Source organism: Typopeltis vanoorti, chromosome 20 (genome assembly GCF_054136105.1).
Source record: "Typopeltis vanoorti isolate ZY-2024b chromosome 20, IOZ_Tvanoo_1.0, whole genome shotgun sequence".
Lineage (NCBI taxonomy): Eukaryota > Metazoa > Arthropoda > Arachnida > Uropygi > Thelyphonidae > Typopeltis > Typopeltis vanoorti.
Window position 1 is genome coordinate 2,494,617 of NC_143568.1, and position 21,883 is coordinate 2,516,499.

Consider the following 21,883-nt stretch of genomic DNA (forward strand, 5'->3'; position numbering starts at 1 on the left):
ACCCCCCCAAAAAAATAATATAGTTGAACTGTCTTAGTTTCTCCAAAGTCATGATATAAATGTGACGTTCAAGATATGTAGATTCATATATTAGTTCTAGTCATGTGGTCATTTTACTAGAATTTTGAAAAAGAACTAGTCACCTTATCACTATATATATATATATATAATGATTAGTACTATTAACTCGGGGTTGGGATATGTTCATTTTTCTAAATTAACTGACTTAAAACCCGAGAATTATAACACAATGACATTTATTTGTAAAAACGCAACATATTTCGTCAAGAATGACTTCATCAGGCGATAAGAACATAGAAAGATATTAAAAGACACGAAATTAACATTGATACACTCTAAAGCTATACAATTATAAAGCCATAATATTCGACTGTAAATTACAGTTATTATGAGCTTGAGCTACAGTCCGAGTTAAAGTTCTATTGTTGTACACCTGTGCGTGTGTGGAATCACGCGATCTCCAGTATCTAATAGTAGAGTTGAAAGAGTCAGCCAAATTATAGCTAAGATTGTTATTCATGTGAAAAGGGTCCAAGATGTTTCTTTTGACTCGACAATGCGGAGCTCTACTTCATCATGGGAGATGTGTAGGTTTGAAGTTGATGAAACATCTTGGACCCTTTTCACATGAATAACAATCTTAGCTATAATTTGGCTGACTCTTTCAACTCCACTATTAGATACTGGAGATCGCGTGATTCCACACACGCACAGGTGTACAACAATAGAACTTTAACTCGGACTGTAGCTCAAGCTCATAATAACTGTAATTTACAGTCGAATATTATGGCTTTATAATTGTATAGCTTTAGAGTGTATCAATGTTAATTTCGTGTCTTTTAATATCTTTCTATGTTCTTATTGCCTGATAAAGTCATTCTTGATGAAACATGTTGCGTTTTTACAAATAAATGTCATTGTGTTATAATTCTCGAGTTTTAAGTCAGTTAATTTAGAAAAATGAATATATATAATATATATATATATTAGTTCTAGTTATGTGATCATTATACCAGAAGAAGAAGAAATCCAAGAAAATTTTATCTCTGTGTTGTAAATAAAAGCTACTTTCATGCATGTGGAAAGTTTTTTTCAGATGGTTATACTATAAATTAAGGATACCAAGAAATTATTTTCTTAGTTTCATGCTTTATCCAAGTATAGGCAAGCAAAAGTGTGTGAGGTCACTTCACGACTAGACCACTTGTATATAGAGGCTAATGACTTCACATCGATTGCCTTGGTATCCCATAATATAGCACATATCCTTTCTCATAAACCATAGCATTATACTTGTCCTTATGAAAAAGTAAATGCTATGGTTTATGGGAAAGGCCACTACCAGACCGGTTTCGACCTTTATTGAGGTCTCATCAGTGGGAGCCAGACCTAGAAATGAAACCACGGTAGAAGTAATGCAGAAGTCATATTTCCATATATAAGTAGCCAAAGGTGTCACACCTTATCACTAAAATACTCTGGGGATTACAGATAGATTTTGAAAGTTTTTTCACTTGCTTATAGTATAAATTCAAGATACCAAGAAATTCTATTGTTATTATTATTTGCGACACTTCCAAGGAGTCTGAAGACTCAATCGCGGGAGGACACCCACTGTACAACTCTCCATCTCCACCACTACACTGAACCTCTACCACCAATCATCAACATCAGCGCCATCTACTGGCCACTACCACCACCACAGCTAGTATTTTTTGTCTGTAAATTGCGTGTGTTCTGAAGGGCCGATTTGTCTGTATGCAGGATGAAAAACCCGAGTTTCCGGGAGAAAAAACCCTGCTACCTCCGTATAAGATCAGCTAACTCACCTTCTTGATTTCATCCTTTATCCAAGTGTAAGCAAACAAAGTTTGTATGTGAAGTAACTTCACAACCTTATGGACATGTATAATGCAATGCATTATGGGAATGGCCACTATCCAGACTGGTTTTTGACCTTTAGATCTCATCAGTGAGAGCCAGACTCAGAAATGATATCAAGGTTGAAGAAATGCATAAGTCATATTTCCAAATACAAGTAACCAAAAATAATCATTAATAATTGTTAAATATTAAAAAATTATCTTTATAATAGTGATATTAATGTGACTTTACAAACAAGGCTGACATCATAATATACTCTAAAGTATGTACTCTAAACATCTAAATCTAAACCAAATTGAAATGATGATCTCAAGCAGCATATATTTTATTTACATCAATATCTCCTGAATGCAATCTATCCAAAAAAGAATTTCAAGCTTTATCTTCTCTGAAATATAATAAACATATTACTGGGGCCAACAAAGGTTCTGCAGTTGTAGATGATTATTTTAGAATTTCATCTTCTACTTTGAGATTATTGCACAGACAGAAGCATTGACAGAGACCCAACTCAATCACAAATCAATAAACGTAACAGCTTGGACGAAGTTTATTCCTGGAACTTATTTATTTATTCTTATGACAAAAGGAATACAAAGCAGCTACAGGTCATGTCCAGTCCAGAAAGCTAATCCAGGGCCTCATCCGTCACCTCATAGATGTCCTATACTGGAGCCCACAACCACCACCATGAAATTGGCGCCTTGGGCAGTCATTCACAATATGAGTGATCCTCGGGGCCACAGGGAAACAGTCACGATAAGGGTGGTTTGACAGTCTCCAATTATGTAGTAGGTAGCCACATCTGCCATGGTTAGTTCTGATCCTGTTGACAGATGACCAAATCTTCCTAGGAAGAGCAAAACTAGGTTGTGGAGCACAGGGATCTTCAACCAGGAATCCATTTGTTGGAAGATTGATGGACCAGTGTTCTCTCCACATGTCAGGTGTTAATGGCAAGGCAGCAGAAGAGAGTTCGTCCATGGACCAGAAAGGATTTCTTGATTTTAGGTGAAGATTAGATGGATTTATGAGTGCCTGGTGCAGGGGCAAGAGAAGGTTGCTCATTACTTTATTAAATTTTTTAATCAAGGCTTGTCTTCTTGTCTCTGCATATTTGGGATGAAGAAACAGTAACAAAGCTTAAAGTTTCATCATGCTTTTCCTCCAAGACTGCATACCCTTTCTAAATTACATAAAGAAAATGCACTGTTAAGTATTATTGTGAACTGCATAGGATGTCTGACTTATAAACTCTCAAAATACATATCTAATCTCTCTGGGTTTACAAGAAAATCTGCTTCCTTCATAAAAAATTCAATAGATTTTAAGAATAAAATTTCAGGATTATCCTTACAACCCACAGATCTACTACTATGTTTTGAATTACTTCATAATGACTTTCCTCCTGATATTGTAAAATTATTTGATTTTGTCATTAATTGAGGATATTTCAGCTGTCAGAACAAACTGCACAAACAGATAGAAGAAATAGTTATGAGATCTCCAATTTCCCCAACTTCAGCTAATTACTTTATGGAATATTTTGAACAGCATATTGTGGACGTTTTTTTTTAACTTAACCCATCGATTTGGTACAGATATGTTGATGATGTTTTTGCTATAAGGAACTCCTCCATGTCCAACCTTCTTGTGAATGTCTTGAAAAAATTAATTCAACAAACTCAAGAATGAAATTTGCCTTGGAAGCAGAAGAAAATAATTGTCTTCTTTTCTGAATGTTCTCATTCTACGTCAACCAAATGGTAGCCTATAGTTCTCAGTATATAGAAAACCAACTCATACTGGTAAATACATTGATTCTAACTCACAAAATCATGCTTTTCAGAAATATGGTGTAGACAAATCTCTAGTAGACAGAGCTCATAAAATATGTTCTATAGATTCTCTTCTAAACAAAGAATTGTCTATTATCAGAAATGCTTTTATCTCTAGTGGTTATAATACAAAGCTATCAATAAAATAATCAATAATCATGGCCATCCAAAATCAAATCCAATCAAATTGACAAGTGACTGTTTATCCTTTGAAAACACTTTTTTTGTGACTTTTATCACAAAACTGTTTCATGGAAAACGTGGTCACCAATTTTTAAAATGTATATAAATTTCACTGTTTACACACACAACACCTCCAACTCAACACAACCAGAGTTAAAGATCATTACTATCAACATAAGAAGCCTGAATGGCAAAGAAATGGAGCTAGCTGAGGAATTAGATAAGTACCAGATCGACATAATAGGGGTGACTGAAACAAAAAAGACCAAAACTGGTGAGATCTTTCTGAGCAATAAATACAAAATGTTATATTCAGGCAATGACAATCAAGGAAAAGAAGGAGTAGCCATAGTATTCAACACTAAATACGAGGCTAATCTTCTTGAATGGCAGTCAGTCTCAAGTAGAGTAATGTGGGCAATTATGAGAATGGGGAACTGGACAATGAGACTTATTTGTGCCTATGGTCCCACAGAAGGTTCCACTAAGGTAGAAGTGGAGGAATTTTTTGAGGCTTTAGAAAAAGCAACTGACAGAATGAAAAAGGGAAAGCTGGTCCTTGTTGGGGATCTAAATAGCAGAGTAGGAAATGATTGTCAGACATACAAAAATATATTGGGAAAATTTGGAGAAAAGAGCAAAGCTAATAATAATGGCAAATATTTGTTGGCTTTCTGCTCAGGACATGGACTGGTTATTACTAACACCATGTTCCAACATAAAAATGTGCACATATTCACATGGAGAGAAGAGGCAAGAAATAAGAAAAGTCTCATTGACTATGTTATTGTTGATAGTGATGTTTTCTCTCTTGTGAAGGACACCAGAGTGTACAGAGAATTTGAAATTGGAAGTGATCACTATTTAGTCTTGAGCAGGATAAAATTGAATTTCATATTGAAAAGAATAACATGTAAGAAAGTTTTAAAGCGAATAAAAGTTGAGCAGCTCTCAGATGTGAACTGTAGACTAAAATACACAAAGATTATTGAAAAGAAAATGAAAGAGTTTGAGAACAGGAATCAAACCTTGGAGATTCAGTGGCAAGTCTTGAAGAAGGCCCTGATTGATTCAGCTAGAGAGGCATGTGGTGAAGTTGTCTGCAAGGATAGAAAAATTAGAACTCCATGGTGGACACAGGAAGTTAAAGTGATAGTGAAGGAAAAGAAGAAAGCCTATCAAAAGTTCCTGGCAAATAAGTCAGCTTGTGCTCTTAGAGAATACTTAGAGAAATTTCTCTAAGATTTTCTCTTAGAAAATCTTAGAGAAAGATTAGAGGCGTGAACAGATGGCATCAATGGCAATATCATATTAAAAACGAGGATATTAGGAAAGAACTTGACATTGTCAGCATCCAGGAATGTGTTATTTCCTCTACCTCCAACAATATATTCTCACCAAGCATTAATTCTGCATCCCATCTTTGTTTTCCAAATTTTAAAACCTTACATTTTGCAACATTGAACTCAGATCCCCATTTCCATGCCCAATCACTCAATCTATTCAAGTCTTCCTGTAAGGCCACAACATCTTCACTATACTTCATGGTTCGTCCAAACTTTGCATCATCTGCAAACAACTGAATATCTCCATCCAAATCTTCACCTATATCATTAATATACAAGTTAAACAGCAATGGACCTAAAACAGACCCCTGAGGCACTCCACTAGTGACTTTCCTTTTCCTGGATATTGCTCCCCGATACAGAACTTGTTGATACCTGTCAGATAGCCAGTCTCCAATCCAATGACATTGTCAGCATCCAGGAATGCGTTAGCAGAGCTAATCTCAGGTGGTATGGTCACTTAAACAGAATGGGTGAGGAAAGATTAGCAAAACAAGTGTTCTCTGCCAGGTTGGCAACAATACGACCCAGAGGAAGACCAAGATATAGGTGGATTGATATGGTACAAAGTGCCTTAGACGATAGAAATATAAGATCTGATAATGTTGGAGTCTTGACAAGTAACAGACTGATTTAGAGGAAAATTGTAGATAGGAAGTTAGTAATGATGCAATTTTTTTTCATGTAGTACTATCATATCGTGTACACCCCTTGAGGGTACGTGGCTGGAATTTGATGATGATGATGATATTAGATTTTTGGAAAAATTCTCACTGAAAGGACTTACAACTCACTTTATGAATCTGATTTCACTCCTAATTTTGTATTTTTCAATAAAAAAATAACCTAATATCAGACAGTAAAGAATTCATCAAAAAGTAATGAAGAATGCTGTTGAATTTTCTGAATGCAAAAATTAACCAAAAATGCACAGCAGTTAGTTCCACTTTTCAAATATGTAAACAGACAATTAAAAAATAAATAAAATGGACACATTCCTTTTTCAAGCTAAACAGTCTCTTCACACAAGTCCAAAATCTATATATATATTGTATTAGAATTTTAATTATCTATAAATCCTATCTTGACTTTACAAAAAAAGTACTAAATAGAATTTACTTACCATTTGAAATTAAAAATGGATCAATACCAATTTTACTACCTAGTGGAAGTACCTGGAGAAATAAAACACATTGGTAAGTAAATATGAGAAATTAATATCTGTAATGTTCTAATGGTGATATACATTAGGGTAGTTATCATTAATATAAAGATATTATTCTGCATATATAAAATACTCCAAAATTATGAGATATGGCTCACATATTTGTCTCAGTTCAGTTCTTTAAAAAGGGGATAGTTATTATTCTGAATATAAAAAAATATAAAAGCTGATAACATAATCTAATTTGATAATTTTTTCTCTGTGTAGAAAAAATGTAACAGTATATGGAGTATTTAGCACAAAATTCAAAATATGATCTAGATAGAAATGCATTCGAATGTAGAGGGAGAAAATGAAACTGCAACCACCAGACACGAATCTTCATCTGTCTGCAACTAGCAGACAGATGAAGATTATCTCCCCATATGAAACCATTAGTTTGCTTACTGGAGATCTGAAGCAGCTTAAAAAAAAAGGTCTGGGTTTGGTGTCAAGAGTAGGAACATCAGATTATCTAACAAAAAATTAGATATATTTTATATTATCAAGGCTCAATCAAGTTTTCTCCAAATAACTTCTCATTCCTATCTTCTGAAAATACAAACCAGATATGTCCTATTAATTACTCCTTTAATATAAATTTAAACATTTTATATTAATCAGATTTTACTTGGCTTTTGGTTAGTAAGTAGGATAGCTTCATCAAATAAGCCTTGATATTTTTGATAGTGTTCTAAAATATTTAGATTAAATTTGTGTGAAGAAAAAAAATTAAAACTGATTAAGTGATAATCAACGTGTACACACTACACACACACACCTATCTATCTATGTGGGTGGTCTGAAAAGTTCTTGGCCTCAACCATAAATGGCAACATAATTGGCAAGATTTTTTTTTCCAAGTTGGTACATCTGTCATAAGCATCCATGTGAAACTGCAAGTCATTCTATCAAGTAGTTTTTTTTATATACAACTGTCGGAAGCCAAAGTGTTGTCTGTATCCCTTAAAATGGATAAAACTGAGTATCGTGCGGTTATAAAATTCTTTGTAAAAGAGGTTTAACACCAAAAGAAATTCATTCGAAGTTCATAAAGGTTTATGGGCACTCTTCTCATTCATTTTCGACAATTAAGAAATGGGCTACCGAGTTTAAACATGGCCGTACCAGCCTTGAAGATGATCCACATGAGGGACATCCAAAAAGTGTAACACCACCACAAATCATCGATCAGTGCACGATATGACATTGGATAACTGGCAAGTCAAAGTGCGTGAAATTACTGAGACTATAGGCATTTCAAAAGAACGTGTAGGGTACATTTTGCATGAAGAATTGCAAATGAAATTTGCACAAGATGGGAGCTGTGCAGATCAAAAATGCACTTGCATGAAAATCTCTGAATAGTGCTTGGAGCATTTTAACAGAATAAAACTGATTTTGTGCGTCATTTTATTACTATGGATGAGACTTGGATTCACCAATACACACCTGAATCCAAATAGCAGTCAAGGACAGAAGCCAGTTGTTCAGCGCCAAAGAACACAGAGTTAGTTCCATCAGTAGGAAAGGTTATGGCATCAGTGTTTGGGGAGCATTTTGTTTATTAATTATCTTGAAAAAGTTAAAACAATAACCAGGGAATATTATTCCGATCTTTGAACCAGACTAGAAGGAAAAATTCATGAGACCCAGTTTGCAGAAGAAAAAAATCATCTCTCATCAGGATAATGCACCTGTCCACAAATTGTTTTGGCAATGGGAAAATTAAGGGAGATCATGTTGAAAAATAAAAATAATTTTGAAATTATAAATTTCAAAACACTTGAAGAGAAATTTTTTGTATGACAGTTAAAGAATACACAATTTATCTTCTTCAATTATATGATCCTCTTAACTGTATGGAGCAATTTAAGCAATCCTTCCACTGTTCAGTGAATCTGCAGACCATTATGGAGATGCACAGAACAACTCTTCTATTGTTCAATGCATATCTGGAATGGTCTGCAGCTTGTAAGCAGCTACATAGTTACAGCTGGGATCTAGTGACAAAAAAAAATAGAAAATGACACAAAGGATTACTCAGTAGTAAGAAATACTACTGAGCAAGCAGAAACATTTCTAGAAAATTGTAGAGAGAAAAAAAAAGTTGCTCATCTATTCTGTAGGCATGATCAGACAACATCTGTGCTGCTTTCCAGATTTGGTCTAGTTTTTCTGAGAACAGTTTTAAATGAGGACACTGTGGAAAAGTCCATAGGAGTATTAAGGTATATACAGCTGTTGAATCTTTCAATGGTTGACTTTTATCACCTTTCTTTGGGATGGGCTTGATGTGGACCTGTTTCCCTGTTGTAGGGTAGATGCTAGTTGAGTAGGATAGCTTGAAGATGTGATACAGGATAAGTGGGATACCATTGGGACCAGATGCCTTGTTTGTGTTCAGGTTATTAAGGATTATTAAGATTTCTTTTTGCTGGAAGACTATAGGAGATGTGAAGGGAGCCATTTTTTGTGGAGTGCCAAGGTCATCAATGCAGGAATTAGAAGAGAAGAGTGATAGCTTCTGGCATCTTTAGGTGAGGTAACTATAGTACCATCTGGATGCAGGAGTGGTGGAAACCTGGGTGGGTAGAAGTTGTACCCAATGACCTTAGTAAGGGATCAGAAGGAACAATGGTCATGTGGGCAGGAGACGAGTTTGCAGCATTTGGCCCTTTCAAAGTCTGACTTGGACTTGGTGATGATTCTTTTACAACTGTTGCGAGCTGCAGTGTAGGCAGAGTGGATAGCTGGAGTTTTCATCTTGAATCATTCGTAGTAAGCAGAGTTTTTTTCTTTTACAGCATTGGTGCACTTTTTTTGAGAACCAAGGCTTAGATGATAGCTAAGAATTTGGAGTGGAATAAGGGATGAAAGCCTTCATTCCTGTGAGGATGATTTCTATTATTAGCAGGTGTTTGGATCAGAAGAACTGAAGTAGTAGTCAGACCATGGGACAGAGGAATAGAAGTCACGGAGGTCCTCCCACTTGGCACCCTTGTAGTGCCAAAGGACATGAGACTGAACTGGTGGGTGAAGGTTTTTCTGTGACAAAAGAGACTTGTATTAGGCTGTGGTCCAAGTTACCAAGAGGACAACTAATAACCACAGTATTCCTGAAAGGGGAACTTGTTAGGAAGAGGTCAAGTGTTTTGGCAAATTGGAGGAGGTTTTCAGATATTAAGTATTCTGGTAGGAAGATTGATGATCTGAGTAAGGTCATTGCCGAGGGCAAACACCTCAGCAGCCCTGCCTGCTTGATCGATGAAAATAGAGAATGGAAGCCAATATGAGTTGTGGACCGTGAAGTCCCCAAGAAGGATGACCTCACTACTGGGGTATTTCGACTGCAGAAAGTAAAACTTTAGAGAGAGATAGTTGAAGAGGTCAGAGTGGTTGATGGAGTTTGGAGAGCAATAGAGGGGAGCATACGAAAAGGGCAGGTTGATTTGGTAGAGAAATTTTGAGCAAGAGCAGATCAACCAATAAGGATTTGAGGATTTGCAGTCTCTGGCATAGTATGTCAGTTCTGACAAATGCACAAGTGGCATCCTTGTAGCAAAAAGAGCTGTGTAATATGTAGTTTGGGCAGTTGAGGTTGCCAGTTGGGGTTCTGATAGGAACAGTAGTTTTAGTTTAGGTGACTGTAGGTAGTGGTGCACTTCGTTTATATTGTTGTTTACACCACTGATGTGAAAACTTTTTTTTTGGGGGGGGGGGGTAAAAATTAGTGTTGGTGGGGTGTTTGGTTAGATTTCTGTTTTTTTTATTATTATTATTATTATTATTATTATTTTTGGGTTGGATTTTTTATGTTTTTATGGTTGGATTTTTTTGTTGTTTTTTATGAGTTTTCTAAACTTTTTTTTGTGGGAGAATTTCTGAGATCTGCACATGTGTCATCAATGCAATGGGGGAAGAAAGTGAGAGATTGTTTAGATTGATTTTTTTTGACATGGGGAAGTAAATGGAAATCTATACCAAAATTTAAGGATATTTTAGTGTCATGGATGATACTAAATGTGTTATATTGATAACATATTTATTATGATGCTTTAGATAATGTAACATAAGACTATCTAATACAAGAATTATTTAATTTTTATGTTGGATAATGTCTAGTTGGCAAGGCATGGCTAGCAAAACCAGACTTATCAAAATCTTTAAGTAAAATATATTCTTGATGTATCTCCAGAAGAAACTAAGCAGAATAACCTGTCTACCCATAATAAAAAAAAAAAAAAAGCCACAAGAACAAGTGATCCTGTAAAGTCATCCTTTATCCAAGCTTAAGCAAACAAAGTTTGCACGTGAAGTAACTTCACGACTGGGCTACTTATATATAGAGGCTGACGACTTCAGATCGTTTGCCTTAATATACCATAATGCAACACATGTATCCTTATGGACATGTATAATCAATGCATTATGGGAATGATCACTACCCAGACTGTTTTTTGACCTTTATTGAGGTCTCTTCATTGGGAGCCAGATTCAGAAGTGATGACAAGGTTGAAGTAATGCATAAGTCATATTTCCATATACAAGTAACCAAAAGGTGTCACACATTACTAAAATACTCTGGATTGGAGACAAATACCAACAGGATACCAAGGCAATTGATGCAAAGTTATTAGCTTCTATATACAAGTAGCCCAGTTGTAAAGTGACTTCATGTGTAAACTTGCTTATGCTTGGATAAAGGATGAAACCAAACATTTTGGCATCTTTAATTTATGGTATAATCAAGTGAAAAAACTTTCAACATGCTTTCATTGCTTGCTCACTCATCCATTATACCCCTAATTATGAAATCACCATATACAACTATACACACTTTCACCTTTTTGTGCTTTCTTAAGCCTTCCTTTACCCCTTTACATGTTTTTTTTTTTTTTTTTTAAAAAAAACCTGTCCTGCTTTGTGCTACATGTTTTTGATTCAAAATTAATAATGGAAAAATCTCACGTACAAAGATTATTTAATAGTATAATTTTCGCTTGTGTGTCACAGGCATCTTCAGTACATATTAAGCTCAAATTAAACACTAACTGACAATTCCAAAAAGCACCACCTAAGTAGCTGGTGTAAGATAACTAAAAAGGTCAATAAATTTCCTTAAAAAAAAAAAAAAAAAAAAAAAATCAATACAATAAAAAGTTAGGAAAGATTAGCTGATTTGTAAAGTACTATCTCCCATAAAGGGGATAGACGTAAGCCGTCGGATCTGTTTAAGTTAGGAGAATGAAGTAGAGTTTCACATGTTTCTTTATAAAGGCGTTCCAAATGAGGAACTGACTTTGGTAAAGAACTCTTGTCTTTCTCCAATGAACTCTATGTCTAGTTCATTGGAGAAAGAACTAGTCAGTTCCTCATGGAACACTTTTATAAAGAAACATGTGAAACTCTACTTCATTCTCCTAACTTAAACACATCTGACAGCTTACGTCTATCTCCTTTATGAGAGATAGTACTTTACAAATCAGCTAATCTTTCCTAACTTTTTATTGTATTGATTTTTTTTTGATTTTTTTTAGGAAATTTATTGACCTTTTTAGTTATCTTACAGCAGCTACTTAGGTGGCACTTTTTGGAATTGTCAGTTATTGTTTAATTTGAGCTTAATATGTACTGAAAATGCCTGTGACACACATGCAAAAATTATACTATTAAATAATCTTTGTACATGAGTTTTTTCCATTATTAATTTTGAATCGATATGTCTACTCATGGTATACTGCTTTTAAAACTCAAATGTTTTTGAGGCCTCTCCAATATTTTGAACATTAGGATGTGTTTTTCAGTTTTGTCTATTTCTTTCATACAATCCTTTTCATATTCTCTCACATTTTTCACATCGCAATCACCATCTTACTTTGTTACACCTTCATTATTATTATTATTATTACAGGTATCTCCATGGAGTCAGTAGACTAATCGCGGGAGACCCAAACTATCAAAACAATATCTATCATGCCTCTTCTTGAATTCATTTACAGACGAAGGACTCACAACTGAGTCAGGCAATGCAATCCATTCATTCACAACCTTCAAAGCAAAAAATCTAGTTCTCACACCCTTGTTAACCACATTTTTCCTTAATTTCCAGGTATGACCTCTTGTTCTTCCATCACTATCACACAGCTGAAACATTTCCCCTGCTTCAATCTTATAAAAATCTTCTAGTAATTTAAACGTTTCTATCATATCCCCTCTTCTCTACCTATCAATCAACCTCTGCAATCCACAAGCTCTCAATCTATCAATGTAGGGAGCATTTTTTACATCACTCACCAACTTAGTCACTCTCCTCTGAACCCTCTCCACAACCTCCTCATCTCCAAGGAATACAGGTGACCAGACCTGAGTACAGTAATCCAAATGTGGAAGTATCAATGCTTTATAAAGGGGAATAATAACCTCATTATTTCTGGATATTAGTGTGTTCCTCAATAACCACGTATACCTATGTGCAATCTTGGACACCTTAGCAATGTATCCCCTGAACTTTATCTCCCTATCCACCAACACCACTAAATCCCTAACCTCATCAATCACTTGGAGTACCGTTCCATCAATGTGGTACACAGCTGGTACTTCCAAAGGCATTCTTCCTTTTACTTGCCACATAGCATAGCGGAAGAACTCTTTGGGATTACCCTTGATCTCTTTGGCTAAGGTCTTCTCATAATCTGATTTAGCTTTTCTTACTATGCTGGTAACCTTCTTGAGCCTTGTACTGCTCATGGGTGTACTGATCGCCTTTCTTCTTGTAAATTCTCCATAACATTTTCTTTTTTTGCAGATCAAGCCCGATACTACTACTCATCCATCTAACACCTACCTTGTTTGTCTTTCTGACCATGGGAATACATTCTGATATTGCTTTCCTCAGATACCCGTTGATTTTATCCCATGCACTGCTAACATCTTTCCCCTGCAATATGTTCTGCCATGGGACGGCTGTAAGCTCCCTCTGAAGCTTGTTATAATTACCTAACCTGCACTTCCGTATATTCCCCTTCTTAAGAGAGAAATCCACAAATATTGCAACCTCCCAAATCAATACCACATGATTGCTCTCACTAATTGGAGGTAACGAGGATACCTTACTTATGCATATGTCCTTTGAACCTATGACCAGATCCAACACTCTCACACCATAAGTCCCTTCAGTTATGTGCTGTTTCAAGTAATTATCTCTTAGAAGATGTATGAATTCCATTTCCTTTTTGGCAAGTGATATTTCCATTACTAATGTTAGCGTAATAAATTTAGTTTAATCCTTTATCCAAGTGTGAGCAAACAAAGCTTGCGCCTGAAAGTATCTTCAGGACTGGGGTATGGTGGTGCAACACCAGGGCGACTTCTTGCAAAGGTGGAGCAAGTTACTATCACTCCTATCTCAGTATCTCCCATAATGCAAAACACATCTCCTTGCAGATATGTCTAATGTTATGCATTAAGGGAAGGGCCACTACCCAGACTAGTTTCGACCTTTATTGAGGTCTCTTCAGTGGACCTAACCAAGTGAAAAATAAACTTTCAACATCTTTCTCTAAACCCAGAGTAATTTATTAAAAAAGGTGGCACACTATTTGGCAACTCCTATAGGTGGTGATGACCTTGCTAATGCTTCTGGCTGGTATCTCCATTTGGGCCTGGCTCCCACTGAAGAGACCTCAATAAAGGTCGAAACTAGTCTGGGTAGTGGCCCTTCCCTTAATGCATAACATCAGCCATATCCGCAAGGAGATGTGTTTTGCATTATGGGAGATACTGAGATAGGAGTGATAGTATCTTGCTCCACCTTTGCAAGGAGTCGCCCAGGTGTTGCACCACCGTACCCTAGTCCTGAAGATACTTTCAGGCGCAAACTTTGTTTGCTCACACTTGGATAAAGGATTAAACTAAATTTATTATATTCTAACCAAGTGAAAAATAAACTTTCAACATCTTTCTCTAAATCCAGAGTAATTTATTAAAAAGGTGGCACACCATTTGGCAACTCCTATAGGTGGAGGTGACCTTGCTAATGCTTCTGGCTGATATCTCCACTTGGGCCTGGCTCCCACTGAAGAGACCTCAATAAAGGTCGAAACTAGTCTGGGTAGTGGCCCTTCCCTTAATGCATAACATTAGACATATCCGCAAGGAGATGTGTTTTGCATTATGGGAGATATTGAGATAGGAGTGATAGTAGCTTGCTCCACCTTTGCAAGGAGTTGCCCTGATGTTGCACCACAGAATAAGGTAGCCTGATGGATTTTTTTCATAACATAGAGGTATTCGATCCTTATCCCAAAAGACAGCCAACAGGACGTGTGTTGAATGTGCAAAAATTCTTTTTAATGCCAAGCCACCTCGTCCTAATCTATCTTACTCTGAATTTAAAGCACTACTAAAATCACTGAAGAATAATAATAATTTAATTATTATGAAAGATCACAAAGGGCAGGCGGTAGTTATTCAAGATAGAAGAGAATATAAGAGAAAAATATCTCTATTACTCCGCGACTATTCAACTTACAGGCCCATCACATTGGATCATACCGGGAGTCAATTAAAAAGACTTAATTCTCTTATTGATAATGTATCTACATGGGATGAAGATCAAAAGAAAAAACTTAAAACCTTCTTCGATCATTCACCTAGATTGTATGGTCTTCCAAAAGTTAATAAACCAGGTATTCCATTGAGACCAGTTGTAGATTGTATAGGTTGTCCCACTTATAAAATTTCTAAATTTTTATCAAATTTACTCACTTCTTCAACTAGAAGAACTGATACTTATAAAACATACTTTGGATTTCAAAAATAAAATTTCGGATCTTCATTTGGACATTTCAGATATTATGATTAGTTTAGATGTTGTTTCATTATTTACTAATGTTCCTTTATCTGAGAGCATTGAATTACTGCAACAAGAATTTCCTTTAGACATTGTAAAAATATTTGATTTTGTAATACATTCTGGTTATTTTTCCTTTAAAAACAAGTTATATCAACAAATTGAAAGAACAGCAATGAGCAATCCTCTTTCTCCTGCTATCGCCATCTTCTTTGTGGAGCACTTTTTTGAACAACGTATTTTTGGCAACATTTCTCCTAGACCTACTCATTGGTTCAGATATGTAGATGACATTTTTGCTATCTGGAACGTGATGAACTACAACAGTTTTTCTCTACGTTGAATGCACTTCATCCAAGGATCCAGTTCACCCTAGAAGTAGAATTAAATCAGCAGTTAGCATTTTAGATCTTCTAATTCTTCACCAACCAAATGGTAACCTATACATTTCTCAGTCTATAGGAAGAAGACTCATACAGGCCATTATATCCATGCTGAATCTCATCACCATCCCAGTCAAAAGGCAGGAACTATTAAAACACTGGTTCATCGGGCCCACTCCTTTTGTTCTTCAGACGATCTATTACAGAAAGAATTGCAACATATTATTTCCTCTTTTTTATCTAATGGATATAAGTATTCCTTCATCAAAAGAGCTTTGAGTAGTTTGATATATCTTCCTCTTCAAATACAGAAGAAATAATGCATATTCCTATCCCTTATGTGCAAGGCATCAGTGAACACATAGCAAAGTTTTAAAACCACTAAATATTTTTGTTGCCTTTCGACCATTCAGAAAAATCTCCACCTTTCTCACTTCTCCAAAGGACAAGCTTCCACATCTCAATTATCCAGGTGTCTACCAGATTCCTTGCTCTTGCGAATTATCTTATTTCAGACAAACAGGAAGATCTCCCTTTATTCGGCTAGAAGAACACCAGTCTTATATTCAGTACCTTGAACCTGAACAGTCTGAACATGCCACCAACACTAGACACAGAGTTCATTGGAACAAGAACAAGAGTCTTTCACAAAAGTCGGTTCCTCGTGGATTGGCTTTATAAAGAAACATGTGAAACTTTACTTCACTCTCTTAACTTAAACAGATCCGATGGTCTTCGTCTATCCCCTTTGTGGGAAATAGTACTTTATAAATCAGCTCATCTTTCCTAACTTTTTTAATTGTATGTGTGTGTGTATATATATATATATATATATAATATATATATATAATTTATTTACCTTGTTTTTTGTTTTTTTATAAGTTAGGAAATTTATTGACCTTTTTTTAGTTATCTTACATTAGCTACTTAGGTGGCACCTTTTGGAATTGTCAGTTATTGTTCAATTAGCTTTATACATGTACTGAAGATGCCTGTAATACACGGGCAAAAATTATACTAAGAAATAATATTTTATGTGAGTTAATTCTTATTATAATTTTTATTAATATAGCCTTAGTTGTTTGGGCCATAAATTCAAAACACCCAACCACATGAGACTGGTTACTTCACCTTCAGCTAAAAATGACCTTTGAAAGATTTTTCACATCCTAAATGGGATTCAAACTCACGTCTTTACAACTAAAGGTAACTCTTGCAACTGACTGTGCTACAGAAATTCTGTAGCTACAGTTAAATTAACTCAGAAATAAGTTAATTTAATTTAATCAGTAGAAATAATACATAAATATGTTTTGCTGCAAAAACAAAAATCAGGAACAAAAAAAAAAAAAAGAAACAATCAAGAACATGGAAAAACATGTTCTTGATTATTTCTAGGAACATATCTTACCTAAATTCATTGATTCTCATAATACTATAATGTAAGCCAATTAATAATAGCAATATATAAGGTATGATGTAAATCCTTGAAACCTTCATTTGGATAGTTCTATTAAAAATAAGTGAAAATAAAAAATAATACTGAATGGCAAAATTACCTTTGATAACCATTGCTCTGATGTAGGTGTCCCAGGCAATCCTAAAAATAAAGTTGCAATATCAGGTAGAGCTTGACAAATCTCATTTTACAATTCAGTTTATAAGTTAATCATATATTGTAGTTACTGAACTATGAAAAAATAATCAGAATAATTAATAAAGATTGAAATATTATAAATTTCTTCAAAAGAGATCACAAAATATGTGAACTCAAATTGTATATGATCAAAAATATACCTTTTCTTTTACTAGTTCTATAAAGTACAATAATTCCCACAGTGCAATTCAAAATGTTCTATAACTGTCTTTTTTTTCTTTTCTTTTTTTTTTTTTTGCAGGAAAGAATTCAATATGATGGACATGAAGGATCATATTCTTGTTGATCATAGTGAATGTACAGTATATGACATTACAGCATTTGTGTTTAAAATTAGAGCCTTAACAAGTGCTCCCTTCATGTTCACAAACATGAGTGAGGAAAAGTCTCTTTCTCCAGAAAGTATTTGATGATGCAAATTGTTGTGGTTTTCTAGCCATCACATTTGGATCATACTGGCATTTGAAGCAATCATGTTAGATATTTAATGAACTGAATTAAACAACTGTTTAATGCTTTAAATATTTCATCATTATCACAGCAACATCATCAGGGGGTACAATATAAATTGCAATGAACACACACAAAGTAGAAATTAATAGCCATAAAATATAGGGTCCTAAATTTGAAGACCAGCCTTTATGGGTATTGGCAAGGAATACTCATTGTAACACAGGAATCCTAGGAATCAGTTTCCTATACCTTGGGTTCTTCTTACAACATGCTTATTTAAATTAGTTTCATTTTTAGGGCTGCTGCAAGTTCTTATAAAAACTTTAACAAATATCCTGGCAGGCCTCAGCTGTGGCAGATGTATTCTTTATGTTCTTCCAAACAGAACTTAAGTCTGCCTGGGAGGAAATGGAAGAAAATGATTTTACTAATTATATGATAATCTATAAGTGGAACCATGCCTTGGATGCTACCCACAGAATCAAATGGGAAAACACTAAAATATGATGAAGCTGTTCAAATTTAAGCTTAATGCCATGAAGCATAGCATTAAGCTTAAATTTGAACAGCTTTTTTTATAAACTACAGCTGCCCTTAAAAAATTTTCTTCTTCATGTAGCTTCCTCAGTGAGAGGTTGCAGCACAATGCCCTTCCAGTTCTCTCTGTTGGTGGCTTTCCTTTTTGTTTCTGCATAGCCATGTGATCCTGTCCATGATCTTATATCTTCAAGCCATGTCCTTCGTTTTTTGCCTCTTGATCCTTTTCCCATAATTTTTCCTTCTAAAACTGTTAGTGTCCTCTGTCCTGCTGAACCTCTCAGTACCTGCCAATATCATCTTTTTCTGAATCATTTCCTGTAATAAAGATCTCTGTGTTCTCATTCTCTGTAGGACATCTGTATTTGACACATGCTCTGTCCATGGGATTTTCAGAGCTCTCCTATTGCACCACATTTCAAAGGCCATTATCTGTTGCCTTACTCTCTTCTTGAATATCCAGGTCTCACTTCCATATGTGAAAATTGGCCACACTAATGTTCTTATCATTCTTTTCTTTGTCTTGATACTCAGAGAACTTTTGAGCAGATCTTTATTTTTCCAGAATGCATCTTTAGCTATGGCTGTTCTTATTTTTATTTCTTTATCTTGCTTTCCATTTGCAGTAAAGTAGGTACCTAAATATTTATATTCTGTTGTATGTTCAATTTTCATATTGTTTATGAATATTTCTGGCTTTGAGATTTTCATAAACATCGGACAAACTTCACGGAGTTTAGAAATCAGACAAAAAGAACATGTTCATGATGTAAACCACAACAAAAGTATCTCTTCTGGCTTAGCACATCATTTCTATACGTCTAACCACACGATAGAGTGGTAAAACAGCTCCATGCCATATCTGGATGATGACTACAGGCATCGTTTATTCAAGAAAGCCACAATAGTGTTAATAACTGGCAGAAACCTCAACAGAAATCAGGGTGCAATCCTAAACAGTTCATGGAAAACCTGATCCTCTCTCTAAATCAATCTGAACTACAGCTAGCCAGTAATCAGATTACACGTTTACAACAAACACGCATGCGTGATAATGAATAAGAACAATAAGTCCTCTCTGTCAAGCGAACGTGTAACCATAGCTACTAGTTGGTTCACAACGTTTTTTATGTTCCTTTCAATTTGCATTTATTAGTTTTTATGTCTTTCCATAAATGCCTTGAAAAAGCCAGACAGTTTGCTGGCAAAACTGGTAAGCTATAATGTAATTTGTTTGTAAATGGTCACTATTAAATAAGTTTGTATTTTAATTATAAAATGACCAAATATGTTTAGTTTAAACAGTTATTAGATTATGTATGTTTTGCTTTTCCATTAAGTTCTTTCAATTTCAGGAATGCTTCTCTGGTTTTGTTCCTAATTTGTAGTTCTTCTATCTCAGTGCACTGCCTATTTATCCAGTTTTCTTTCAATCTTTTACATAACTGTTTGATTCTTTTATCCAAAGTTTTATATCTTAACCTTTCTTTTTTATTTGCTCCTCTTTTCCATGTTCTTCTTTCATCAATAAGGTTGATTACCTCTTGAGTTATCGATGGTTTTTTCTTTCTTTCTTCTTGTTTATTGATGTGGTTTTTAGCAGATGTTATGATAGCAACTTGAAGTCTATTCCACTGAGAGGGTTCATTTTCATTTTGCAACTGTGCAAACAGCAGTTCTGAAATATTTTCATTAAATTTTGATTTTACTATTGGATTTTGTACCATTTGCAGATCCCATTTTAGGGGTCGATTTCTTTTAAATTTTATTGTTTTCAGGCGTATATATATATTCATCGTCATTAAGACCAGTCTATGATCAGATCCATATAGTCAGTAAACATTACTTCAATGGAATACAGACCTCCAAGGTGATTCCAAGTGCTTACTGTGGATCTGATCATAGACTGGTCTTAATGACGATGAATATATATATGCCTGAAAACAATAAAATTGATTTTTGTATCTTCCATGTGGACTTTCCCATGTGTATCTTGCTGTTGGTTTTTGCTCAAAATAAGTGTTAGTTATGATAAGACTGTGCTTGTTACAGAAATCAATCAGCTTTTGTCCTCTCTCATTCAGAATTCCAACTCCAAATGGACCCGTGTGTGTAGATGTTCTCTCTGATCTAACTTTTGCGTTTCAGTCACCCATAACACAAATAACTCGATCTTTCTTGCCTCCAACTTCCTTTATACACCATTCTATTTCATCATACATGATATCTATTTCTGCTTCCTCATTCTGTTCTGTAGGAGCATATATTTGAATGATCAGCATATCTTTAAGGTTTAGATCTCACTAGAATTGCCTTTACTCTGATTTTTTGATTATATGGATAATGTTTTTATTAGTTTTCTTCTCTACAATAAACGCTACACCTCTTCTTGGTATTTCACCACCTGACGTATATATCTTTCCATTTGGAAGTTAACTCAAAATCTGATGAACCTTTCCAAAAATTTTCATTATAATAAATTTAGTTTAATCCTTTATCCAAGTGTGAGCAAACAAAGTTTGCGCTGAAAGTATCTTCAGGACAGGGGTAAGGTGGTACAACACCGGCCAACTCGTTGCAAAGATGGAGCAAGCTAACATCACTCCTATCTCAGTATTTCCCATAATGCAAGACACATCTCCTTGTGGATGAGTATAATGTTATGCATTAAGGGAAAGGCCACTACCCAGACTAGTTTCGACCTTTATTGAGGTCTCTTCAGTGGGAGCCAGGCCCGAGTGGAGATACCAGGCAGAAGCATTAGCAAGGTCATCTCTACCTATAGGATGAAAAAAATTTTTTTCATCACCAAAAAGTTTCACTTATTCCTAGTATACTAATATTCAATCTCTTTCATCACATTAGAAAATTTCCGACATTTATTCAATCCTCTTACATTCCAAGTAGCAATATTCAAGCAATTTCTGCATTGAATTTCTTTACAACAGTCATGGACTGACGATATCGCAGGGCCTGCTATATCACCTTGACACCACCGTTCAGGGCATATTGAGACTACCCGGGCTTTAATTCTTTTCTGTTTAGACACGATGCTTTACATAGCAGCATTTTTTACGGAATGGGCCACCAGAACCATTCAACCCCCAATATGATTGGAGGACCGCAGCTGTCATTGGTTAGCAGGTCCCGTGGACCTAGCCGGGAGGTTTACAAAGTAGTGCCACCGATCATCCCACTCATCCACCACCGAGGGGATGCCCTGATGCGTGGTGACAGCCCAGCGACTGGCCTTAAAAAATACTTAATTTAAATAAATACAGTTGTGTGAAATTCCCCAGGATAAGTATAATTTTTAGACATTCCATGTTACAACCAAAGTATTCTACTAGTGCTCATAGAGGGCACTCTCTAAGAACTTTAGACTCTCCATTAAGTTCCACTTTTTATATATATATATATATATATATATATATATATATATATTAGGAGAATTCATTTTTACTCGGTTGGAATATTATAAAATAAGTTTAATGACTATTACCGAGAGAAAAGATGGCAAGAT

General features: G+C 35.2%; 1 protein-coding gene across 1 annotated transcript in view; it reads right to left on the reverse strand.

Annotated features, from left to right (window-relative positions):
- LOC150095193 (xaa-Pro aminopeptidase 1-like) overlaps positions 1 to 21,883 on the reverse strand; it is a 606,338-nt gene that overhangs the window by 376,777 nt on the left and 207,678 nt on the right. Inside the window, exons 9-10 of the mRNA XM_090410814.1 lie at positions 17,273 to 17,313; positions 6,396 to 6,447 (exon numbers count right to left, since the gene is read on the reverse strand). Of these exons, the coding sequence (XP_090266940.1) occupies positions 6,396 to 6,447; positions 17,273 to 17,313 (93 nt within the window). The remainder of the gene's footprint in view (positions 1 to 6,395; positions 6,448 to 17,272; positions 17,314 to 21,883) is intronic.